At 42.6% G+C, this 12,156-nt stretch overlaps 1 protein-coding gene across 6 annotated transcripts in view; it reads right to left on the reverse strand.

Moving 5' to 3' along the window:
• Window positions 1-12,156, reverse strand: part of KIDINS220 (kinase D interacting substrate 220) — a 987,486-nt gene that overhangs the window by 74,058 nt on the left and 901,272 nt on the right. For all 6 annotated transcript variants that reach the window (XM_069235892.1, XM_069235890.1, XM_069235888.1 and 3 more), the window contains one exon: window positions 7,054-7,182. In XM_069235892.1, the coding sequence (XP_069091993.1) occupies window positions 7,054-7,182 (129 nt within the window). The remainder of the gene's footprint in view (window positions 1-7,053; window positions 7,183-12,156) is intronic.

Raw genomic sequence — 12,156 nt, forward strand, 5'->3', positions numbered from 1 at the left:
TAAAGTAAGAGATGTCCATGCAAATGCAAATGTATCTACATATGTACAAATGTTTGTACCTTAAACAACTACAGGCTTCCGGGAAGGAGGGAGGGTGCATGTGAATCTGCAGCAGAACATGCCTTGAACAGATGTACACTGGGTAAGTGACATTTTCTGTTCTACGGCATGTGCAGCTGCAGAGACACATGCTGTGCATAGACTACAAAGCAGTTTGTCCTCGCAAAAAATAGTGGTGGCTAGCCTGTAGGAGTTGAAGTTGTTTGAAATAATGTTCTTGAAACAATTTGACCTACTGTGGCTTGTTGTTGTGATAATACGTCTACACAGTAGTGTTTAGTGAATGTATGGGGTGTTGACCATGTTGCTGCTTTTCATATTTCAGCCATTGGTATATTCCCTAAAAAAGCCATTGTTGCACCTTTTTTTTCGTGTAGAATGTGCTTTGGGAGTAATTAAAAGCTGTCTTTTTGCTTTTATATAGCATGTTTGGATGCACTTTACAATCCATTTTGCAAAACCTTGTTTTGATATAGGACTGCCTGTATGTGGTTGTTGGAAAGCTACAAAGAGTTGTTTAGTCTTTCTAAACGGTTTAGTAATGTCTACATAGTACATTAAAGCTCTTTTGATGTCCAATGTATGTAGTGCTCTTTCTGCCACAGAATCTGGCTGTGGAAAGAAGACTGGCAGTTCCACTGTTTGATTTATATGAAATGGTGATACAAATTTTGGTAGAAACTTTGGATTTGTTCTTAGTACAACTTTATGGTTGTGTACTTGGAAGAAAGGTTCCTCAAGAGTAAAGGCTTGGATTTCACTTACTCTTCTTAAAAAAGTAATTGCCACTAGGAAGGCAACTTTCCATGTTAGAAATTGCATTTGACACGGGTGCATTGGCTCAAATGGTGGACCCATAAGTCTTGTAAGCACTATATTTAAATTCCAAGATGGAACTGGTGATGTTCTGGGTGGAATGCTGCATTTTAAGCCTTCCATAAAGGCTTGAATGACAGGAACCCTAAATAAAGAGCTACATTGTATATTTTGTAAATATGCAGAAATTGCAGTAAGATGTATTTTTATTGAAGAAAATGCTAAATTAGATTTTTGTAAAAGAAGTAAATAGCATACAATATCTTGTATCGATGCTGTAAGAGGGTCTATGTTTTTAGATTGACAGTAATATACAAATCTTTTCCATTTGTTTGCATAGCACTGTCTAGTAGTGGGTTTTCTTGCTTGCTTAATAACTTCCATACATTCTGATGGGAGTTGTAAATATCCAAACTCTATGACCTCAGGTGCTAAAATGCTAGATTGAGAGCTTTGGGATTTGGATGTCTGATTTGACCTCTGTTTTGTGTCAATAGATTTGGCCTGCATGGGAGTTTGGAGTGTTGTACTACAGATAGATCTAGTAATGTTGTGTACCACAGCTGACGTGCCCATGTTTGTGCTATGAGTATCATGTTGAGTGAAGTTTGACGCAGCTTGTTTACTAGAAACGGAAGGAGTGGGAGAGGGGGGAAAAGTGTACGCAAATATCCCTGACCAATTGAACCATAGAGCATTGCCCTTGGATAGGGGATGTGGGTGTCTGGATACGAAGTTTTAGCATTTTGTGTTTTGGCTTATGGCGAACAGGTCTATGTTTGGTGTTCCCCACTTTTGAAAGTACTTTTGCAGTACATGAGGATGAATCTCGCATTCGTGAGTTTGTTGGTGATTTCTGCTGAGGATATCTGCCATCTGATTGTCTATCCCTGGGATGTACTGTGCTAATAGATGAATTTGGTTGTGGATTGCCCATTTCCAAATGTTTTGGGCTAGAAGGGACAGTTGGGATGAATGTATCCCTCCCTGTTTGTTGAGATAATACATGGTTGTCATGGTGTCTGTTTTGATAAGAACATTCTTCTGTGTGAGAAGAGGTTGAAAAGCTTTGAGGGCTAGAAAGACAGCTAATAACTCCAAGTGGTTTATGTGTAGCTGTTCGACATCTCATTGTCCTTGAATGTTGTGATTGTTTAGGTGAGCTCCCCAACCAATCCTTGATGCATCTGTTGTAATTATGGTCTGAGGAACAGGGTCTTGAAATGACCGCCCCTTGTTTAGATCGGTAGAATTCCACCACTGAAGGGACATATATGTTTGGCGGTCTATCAACACTAGATCTTGGAGTTAACCGTGTGCCTGTGACCATTTTTGGGCAAAGCACTGTTGTAAGGGCTGCATGTTTAATCTTGCACGTGGAACAATCACAATGCAGGATGCCATCATGCCTAGAATTTTCATGACAAATCTTAGTGTATTGTTGATTGTGTTGTATTTGTGGAATTAGATTTTGGAAAGCTTGTATCCTTTGTGTGTCTGGATACAATAGAGCTTGTTGAGTATTTAGTATCGCATCTAAATACGATTGTAGTTGTGCTGGTTGAAGGTGTGATTTTTGGTAGTTTATTGAGAAACCCAGTGTGTGTAAGGTTTGTATCACATAACGTGTATGATTTTGGCATTGTGTATGACTGCTTGATTTTATTAGCCAATCGTCTAGATATGGAAAGACATGTAAATGTTGTCTTCTTAGGTAAGCTGCCACTACTGCCAAGCACTTTGTGAATACCCTTGGTGCTGTTGTTATTCGAAAGGGTAACACTTTGAATTGGTAGTGTTTTCCTTGAATGACAAACCTGAGTTATTTTCTGTGGGCAGGATGGATGGCTATGTGGAAATACGAATCCTTGAGGTCTAAAGCTGCCATAAAATCTAATTTGTGTAGCAGTGGGATAACATCCTGTAAAGTTACCATGTGAAAATGTTCTGACAGGATGTAAAGATTGAGGGGCCTGAGGTCTAATATTGGCCCGAGGGTACCATCTTTTTGGGAATTAGAAAGTATAGTGAATAAACTCCTGTTCCTATTTGAGACTGTGGAACTAACTCTATTGCTTGTTTGAGTAGTAGAGATTGGACCTCTTCTTCTAACAGCATTGTGTGTTCTGTGGATAGTTTGTGAAACCTTGGTGAAATAGTTGGAGGAGTGTTTATCAATTCTAGGCAATAACCATTGCAGATAATTGATAGCACCCAGTTGTCCATGGTGATATTTTGCCAATGTGTGTGGAACTGCTGTAGTCTTCCCCCCCACAGGAGAGGTGTGGAGTGGAAGGGAGTGATGGAAGTCACTGTTTTGGGTGTGTTGCAGGCTGCTCGGAGGTCTGGAATTTCTCTCCGTTTCTAGAGTATTGTCCTCTATACGTGCCTCTAAATCCACCTTGTGGCTGGTTTTTGTTTGGGAGGTTGATGCCTCTGACAGCTGTGGTCACAAACTACCTCGAAATAGAGTTTTACGAAATGACCCTCTATATAGTGTAGAATAGAGTGCACCCATTGCCTTAGCTGTGTCGGAGTCTTTTCGTAGCTTTTCTATTGCTGTGTGTAATTCTGGCCCCAAAAGATGTTTTTTATCGAAGGGCATGTTTAACACAGCCTGTTGTATTTCTGGCTTGAATCCAGAAGATCGGAGCCGTGCATGTCTATGAATAGTGACTGCTGTGTTGACACTCCTTGCAGCGGTATCTGCTGCATCTAGGGCAGATCTTATTTGGTTATTTGTAATAGCTTGCCCTTCTTCCACTACCTGTTGAGCCCTTTTTTGGTGTTCTTTGGGGAAATGCTGTATTATATCTTGCATCTTGTCCCAACGGGCTCTATCATAACGAGCTAGTAGTGCTTACGAATTTGCTATTCTCTATTGGTTTGCTGCTTGGGACGCAACCCTTTTCCCCGCAGCATCGAATTTTCTGCTTTCCTTATCAGGTGGGGGTGCATCTCCTGAGGACTGACTATTTGCTCTCTTCCTAGCAGCACTAACCACAATGAATCAGGTGGTACCTGATGGGTGATATAATCAGGGTCAGAAGGTGCAGGTATGTGTTTTTTTTCCCATTCTAGGTGTTATAACGCGTGCTTTTACGGGCTTGTTAAAAAATTTATCTGCATGTTTTACCATGCCTGAGAGCATCGGGAGGCATTGGTATCTAGAATGAGTTGAGGATAATGTGTTGAATAAAAAATAATTTTCTAGTGGTTCTGTATGCATTGTAATCCCATGATAGGCTGCAGCCCTACCTATGACCTGGTTATATACAGTAGTATCCTCAGGTGGCGATGGTTTAGAGGGGGTAGCTGTCTGGATCATTGCTTGGGATGGGATCAGGGTCGTAAAGATCCCATGGATCAACAGTGTCCTGTTGTGAGTCATAGGAATGAGTTGGAGAATGCATTGGTGTAGGGCTGGTGTGAGGAGAGGGTAGGTAGGTGCGGAGAATGAGAAGACTGAGGAGGTGCTGGCTTCTCTTTCTGTTTTGGCACTTTAGCTGGGGGCTGCATAGTGTCCAATTCCACCTGAAATGCAAGCTTCCTCTTTGTTTTTAAAGGAGGTGCTGTGATAATTCCCCCTGTGTCTTTATGGATGTGGATCCTGGACTGCCTCTCATCCATAATTTGAAGTATTGGTTCGACCTCTGACTCCTCCTTAGAGGTTTTGTGGCTTTCTTTAAGTCTTTTAGAAAGTCCATGCTCCTCTGTATATGCCATTTCTTTCGGCTCCAAAATGTGTTTTTTCGGGATCGAAAATGATGAGGAATGTCTCGGCTCCGAAACAGGTTTTCTTATTTTCGACTCCGAAATTTGCTGTTTACTGGAGTCTGAAATGGAGCTTTTTGTCAACTCTGAGGTTTTCGGACGGGTTGCCTTTTTCGGTGCCGAACTGGAGGGTCGGTCACCGACAGTCTTTTTTCGGGCCGAGCCATGGCCTTCCAGCAGTGGCATACCCAAGGCCTTCTGTTTTTTCTTATGTGAGGGTGCAGGGTCACATGCAGGCCGGCTGTGACAGGTCTACCTTCCTCAGATTCTTGCTCTGACTCCGAATCTCGGACTGAGACTTCAGTAGCAGTTCTTCTTCTACGTCAAAATGTTCTCCACTCTTCGACGCCATTTTGAGCCTTCTTGCTCTTCTGTTTCTTAGAGTCTTTTTTGATCGGAAGGATCGACAGGCCTTGCAGTTTTCCTCCCAATGGTCTGGAGAAAGGCAGAGGTTGCAAACCAGATGCTGGTCTGCGTATGGGTACTTCGGGTGGCACCTAGGGCAGAATCGGAATGGAGTCCGATCCATGAGGCTCTCCACGCGGTCGGCCCGAATAGGCCCGTGTTTGGTGCGCGCGCGCCCCGAAGGGCGAACAAGGTTGTTTCCCGACGGTACTGCTGTGTCGATGGAAGATTATTAACGCGATCGATACAACACCGACGAAAAGAGAGTTTTACAAAGTTTTCCAAATCGAAATCTCGGAGTGAGAGGAAACACGTCTGAACCCGACGGCGGAAAGAAAACAATCTAACAATGGAGTCGATGCCCATGCGCAATGGACCTAAAGAGGAGGAGTCACTCGATCCCGTGACTCTAAAAGAGTTCTTCGAAGAAAAACAACTTGTAACACTCCGAGCCCAACACTAGATGTCGGAATCCATATGCACAGCATGTGTATCTGCAGCTACACATGCCATCGAACACATATATTTGTATATATAGTGTATAAATATATATATATATATATATACACACACGAAGAGATATACCAAAATTAGTATAGCCTTAGTATTGTAATAAATACTTTATTTTTTCAACACTTGCCATGTTTCTTTCTTGTGAACAGCTACTGACTGACCACTGTGGTATTGCAAGAGCTTTACTCTCCTCCTAGATAAGCTTTAGCTGCTCACCACAGCTACCCCTAGTGAGCTTTTGCAATCTGGACACCTAAACACTATCACTAAGGGTTGCCTGGACTCAGTAGAGGGTGCCACCCCATAGGTGTACACCATAAACGGAGCCAGCCTCCTACACCCTGAACGTCATATCCTGCTCAGGTGATGCTGACGACAGATGCAGAGCAGATCGACACCACATAAAGGTACGCAGGGGTACTGCTCAAGAAAAATCTCCAGATCCTTACTGACACCTGGGGGAAAATCTAAGGTAAGGAATCTGCAACTAGATGTCTGTACCAGATCTGGGGGACAAAGATTCCAGCTGGAGAGAGAAACAGTTTTTCCAATTTGCATCCAACAGGTTGCAAGGATTACTCTCAGTAAAAGCAGGCAGACAGGTGTCTCCGTATGCTTGGTTCAAGGCTTGTTCTAAGCATCCAATGGATTATTTCTTAAAGGGATATTAAGTTTCCATTTGTATGTGTCCCAGGATTGAGTCCTAAAAATATCCCAGTGTCTATTTTAGTGGCTCGTAAGAGAAGAGGAAGAGCTTGAAGCTGCGGAATTGGGGCATGATTTAGAGTTTTGCAGAAGGGGTTACTCCATCACAAACATGATGGATATACGTCCACGATATTACGATTCCATAATATCCTAGGGAAATTGTAATTTGGCACAGTGGCCCGTCCGCGAAACTGTAAAACTCAGTATTTTTTTCCTGGTGATTGTTTTCCTGTGAAAAGGATTTAAAAGGCTGCCTGTCCTTACTATTTTTTCTTTCCTATTAGGCATGTAGTATGGTAACATGCTTGGGTATCGCTACAGATGTCGATTTTATTTCATGCAATCAGAATGTTATCTTGAAATATCAATAAAATATACAAACAAAAAAACGCTGACTGTCAGAAGAACTAACTTCCTTAGAGGAGTCTTATCTAATTGTTGGCTGGGAATTTGCATTTTAATTTTGTAAAGGCTGAATAGCATCAACATTTCTCAGGTCAGAAAGCATGAAAGAGAGAATGTTAAAAAGTAGACAATGTCGGTGAAAATACAATATTACTTTCTGTTTTCCATACAGAGCTTGCTATCACAGTCAATCAGTTACACAGCTTTGTAAACTTACACTTGTTAAAACACGTAATTAAGTCAGAGTAAACTCAACACGATTCCTATCTGTGAATAGCAGATTGAACAGAGATTTCTGCAGCTGGATAAGTTTGAGGTTTAATTTTAAGTATTGCAAAGGTCTCCTCCATGCAGTTAAAAATTGGGCTTTACCTTGCGTATGGTTGCAGTGTACTGAGCTAACATGCTTTGGTCCAGGCCTTCGATTTGTTTCAGCTTCTCGCATACAGCATCGACATTCATCGAATTCAACGGTGCTGCAAGTGGTCCTCCGCTCGTGCCCTATAAAAGTGCAAAGATATAGTCAGTACCGGAGGCACATTGGCCACAGTAGAGAAAAAAAAGACTATTGCTGAAAACCCTCAGCAGTTAACTTCATTTTCCCAACTGTGGTCATGCTACAATTCCCACAATCCAATTAGCTTTTAGCATTCTGTCTACTGCCAGCCCTGTGACTTCACAGTGCAGACTATCGGTAGTTGAGTGTATTGCCATAACACTAATTAATGTAAGGAAAATCCTGCAGGAAACAAAGTGTAAGCTCTGGGCGCATTTATCCAGTCAATCTATTAAGTCACTGAGCTATTTTGCTGAGTGAAACAGGTCAGCTGAAAAAACGAGAAATATAAATCAATCTCTAAATAAACTGTTTGCTGGACTCGCCTTTTATAATGTTCGTATTATTTATACTAATCAGAGTGCTTCAGTCGTCTGCACTTTGACTATGATATATATCTGGGCTGCACTACTAAACCCAAGACAGCACCAGTCACACAACAACACACCCAACAATTTCAGAGCTCTATTCCCTAAAACACGGAAAAATTATGACGATTCACTGTAGACCAACACTAATGCAAAACTTGTGTGGTCGTATATTATTGTGAATATTCTATAAAATTTGAAATTATCAAACGGTTGAAATATAGCAGTCAAAAGAGAAATCACTCCATCGCTCAACTAAATGGACTCTGCGGAGAAGATGGAGAAAGTCAGTCATTAAACGGCAGCAGAAAATGTGATGGGAACAACTCACAAAGATCTTTAAGAGTAGGTGCGCAGTGGCGGCTGCAGTAGCCGGCGTTATGCCCCAGTGCAGGGTTTAACGAATACAGGTATGTGTTCATAGCAATACAAAACTGAAAAGGATGTATGAAGCAAAATAGTAAACAAACTGTATTACAAGTTCCATAGGATATAATGGACTCTTAATAAGGCGGGCGGGATATCCGTCACATTTGGGACGGATTAACCCCCTCCGCCAAAGTTTTGTTCCATTGCACAACATTGAAAAACAGTAGGTAAAGCAGAACTAACCAGCGTGAGTGCCATATACAATTCTAGTTTTTTCCATTATTGCTGCAGGCCGTAACATGATGCCTGAGAGCGATTCAATACTAGGATGTAATGTTGCAGAAAAAGCTGATTTGTTGTGCACAGTGACATAGGCATTAAACAGTGATATGGACCACAAAAAGGAAGGCAGATGAAAGGAAACTTGCAGATGGTTCACGAGCATTTCATGTCAGCAGGGACAGTACAATGCTGCTATCCGCGAGCTGGGCCCAGTCCTGGACCCATAGGTGGCTCTTGAATGGACATCCATTGGCCATCTCTCAGCACAAGTAGAAACCAAAGAGGAGAGTCCTGTGGGAAACTGTTATTGTTTATGGGTCTGTCCACGGTGAACATTTCATGATTTGGAAGAACAGACGTAAAACAGACAGAACACCCAAAATGTGTTCTAGATGAAGGAGGTGGTCAGAAGGTCCTCGCTTCCTAAAGTAATTTTCACAGAAGATAACTATCCATATGAAATTCTCTGCAACTTTTTCACCTGGATGGTTGTGATCATGAGGGGGTTTAAGTGGGGAAATGGGCACCCCATATTTCCATGGTCAAATGCCATAAGTTTCCTTATGATGGTGCACTGGAGCTGCTGATATTATTGATAATATATTATCGAGCATCACACTAAGTGGTGATTAATGACTAGCTAAACATAAGGAAATATACGACTCAAGAGTGGGCAATAGGGAGAAAAACCCATTATGTTACCTATGTGATGGTACACTCCGCAACAGGAAACCCTGAGAGCAATGTGCTGGTATCACCGCTGTGATTGGAGACACAGCAGGGGAATGTCCATTACCTCCAGGGTTTTAGGAGATAGTACGACATCAGAGCAGTGATGCTCGAAGAAGTAAAAGTAGGTGAAACCTGGGGTCTTTCTGGGACTTGCAAGAAGCTTACCAAATGCCCAGGAATCCTTTTTAGCTATTTACACTTATGCCACGCAATCTTCCTCCATATTAGAGACAACAGAGACTCACTAAAGTTCAACCTGCTAGAGATGAAACAGTTAATTGGCGACATGGGGAAACAAAATCTTCTATTTATAGATACCCTTAGTGATATAGGGCCAGATGTAGCAACCGGTTTGCATGTCGCAAACTGCGAAAAACGCAGTTTGCGACATGCAAAACGGCCATCGCGATGCAGAGTCACATTTTGCGAGTCGGTACCAACTCGCAAAATGTGATTCCTTCTCGCAAATAGGAAGGGGTCTTCCCTTCTTCCTATTTGCGACCGCATCGCCATGCTGAGTTGCTTTGTGACCGCGAAAGCGGTTGCAAACCAACTCGCAGTTACCACCCACTTGAGGTGGGTGGTAACACATTCGCAAACGGGAAGGGGTCCCTATGGGACCCCTTCCCCTTTGTGAATGTCACTGAAATATTTTTTCAGAGCAGGCAGTGGTCCAATGGACCACTGCCTACTCAGCAAAAATGAAACCAAATGGTTTCATTATTTTTTTGAATTGCAACTCGTTTTCCTTTAAGGAAAACGGGCTGCAATTCAAAAAAAAAAAAAACTGCTTTATTAAAAAAAGCAGTCACAGACATGGAGGTCTGCTGTCTCCAGCAGGCCACCATCCCTGTGAGTGCAGGGACTCGCTATGGGGTCGCAATTTGCGACCCACCTCATTAATATTCATGAGGTGGGTCTTTGCGACCCCATAGCGAGTCGCAGAAGGTGTCTGCGACACCTTTCTGCATGCACTTTTGCGAGTTGCGAGTTGCAATTTGCGAGTCGGTATGACTCGCAATTTGCAAGTCGCAATTTTTTTTGTTGCTACATCTGGCCCATATACTCATGACAGTTTCAGTGCTCAGAAACGCATGGGAAAAAGACGTGGGGATTCTGGACGATGGGGAGTGGCAGGAAGCCAAGATGGCCCTGCACAATAACTCCACATAATCCAAACTCCTTATTTCCATCAATTATACTTTACCCAACATTGACTCTGGCTATGTGAAAGAGCTCCGTCCTCTGCCTGCCATGGTGTGGAGATTTAAAGGCAGATCCATAAAATATGGAACTGCTCTTGAGTTGAGCACTTCTGGGACAAAATCCGCAGAGAACAAGAGATCACAATGAATGGAATGTTTGATAACTGCCCGTCACTTGCACTACTGCACTACAACACCCATGTCAACAGATACAAAAATTCAGATTCCCTCAGGATTAGTAATGACCAAAAGAAATAGAGCAAGACACTAGTAAGATAGGGATCACCCAGTGTCCCTATCTCACCAAGGCAAAGGGAATGAATCAATGTAATGTCAAGATGTGCTTTTACGTGGTGTGCGTGGTTGTATGAAGCCAAAAGAACGAGTTACTTACCTTCGGTAACGACTTTTCTGGTGGATACATTAGCTACCTGTGGATTCCTCACCTAATGAATACTCCCATGGCGCCAGCATTCGACGGAAATCTTCTTACTAGTCTCTGCACGTCGACGAGGACGTCACTCTCGCCCACGCGACGCCGTCTGACGTCATGCAGGCAATAAGAGGTCCTCGCCGACGTGCCGATGACAGTACCAACATTTTTTACGTGCATGAGAATAATAATAACCCAATGCAATGAAAGAGCAAAGCAACATCTCTTAATATTGTAAATCACACAACATTGCAATAAAATAGCTGTAGATTTAATATAACCTTCTTTTTTTTTTTTTTTTTAACAAATAAATATATTTATACATACGAATCATGTATATACACAATATATATAGATTTATATATAAATATACACATATATACAAATATCATATATGCAAAATGTATTGCAACTTTGAAGACCAAAAGGAGCACACTCAAGGATTGCTTGGAGAGACCAAAAAGGCAACGGGGAGGCGGGTGGGACCGTGAGGAATCCACAGGTAGCTAATGTATCCACCAGAAAAGTCGTTACCGAAGGTAAGTAACTCGTTCTTCTGATGGATACAACTACCTGTGGATTCCTCACCTAATGAATAGAGTCCCAAAGCAGTACCACGCCCGGCGGTGGGTGCCTAAATGGTCAAACCAAGAAATCCTGCAGCACTGACCGTGCAAAATGACCGTCCCTTCTGACCTCAGAGTCCAAACAGTAATGTTTCACAAAAGTGTGAAGGGACGACCAAGTTGCGGCCTTGCAGATGTCGACCACAGGAACACCCCTGGCCAAGGCCGAAGAGGCCGACTTAGCTCTGGTGGAATGAGCTCTAATGCCCTCAGGCGGATCTTTCTTTGCCAAAGAGTAACAGATTTTAATGCAAAGAACAACCCACCTGGAGAGTGTTCTCTTGTGGACTGCCTTTCCTCTCCTCTTGCCCACGTATCCGACAAACAGCTGATCCTCCAGCCTGATATCCTTCATTCTGTCAATATAGAAGCTCAACGCCCTTTTTGGGTCCAGGCGATGTAGTCTTTCTTCCTCCTTTGAAGGATGAGGCGGAGGATAAAACGTGGACAAAGTGATTGTCTGAGCCAAATGGAAGGGTGAAACAACCTTCGGAAGGAAAGCAGCCTTGGTCCTCAACACCACCTTATCCCCATAAAACGTTATATAAGGGGGTTTAACCGATAAGGCCTGCAACTCACTCACTCTCCTTGCAGATGTTATAGCTACCAGGAATACTGTTTTAATAACCAAATACCTTAAAGGGCAAGAATGCATAGGCTCAAAAGGGGACCCCATAAGGAAAGTCAGGACCAAGGATAAATCCCATTGAGGCATAACGAATGGTTTCGGAGGATATTGATTCAGAAGACCTTTCAAGAATCTGAGAACAATAGGGGATTTAAATAACGACGGTTGGTCTGGAAGACAAATGAAGGCTGACAAGGCCGACAAATAACCCTTAATGGTAGCCACTGCACAACCTTTCTGCGCTAGAGACAGTGCAAAAGACAAAACATGTGACAG

This window comes from Pleurodeles waltl, chromosome 5 (assembly GCF_031143425.1).
Source record: "Pleurodeles waltl isolate 20211129_DDA chromosome 5, aPleWal1.hap1.20221129, whole genome shotgun sequence".
Lineage (NCBI taxonomy): Eukaryota > Metazoa > Chordata > Amphibia > Caudata > Salamandridae > Pleurodeles > Pleurodeles waltl.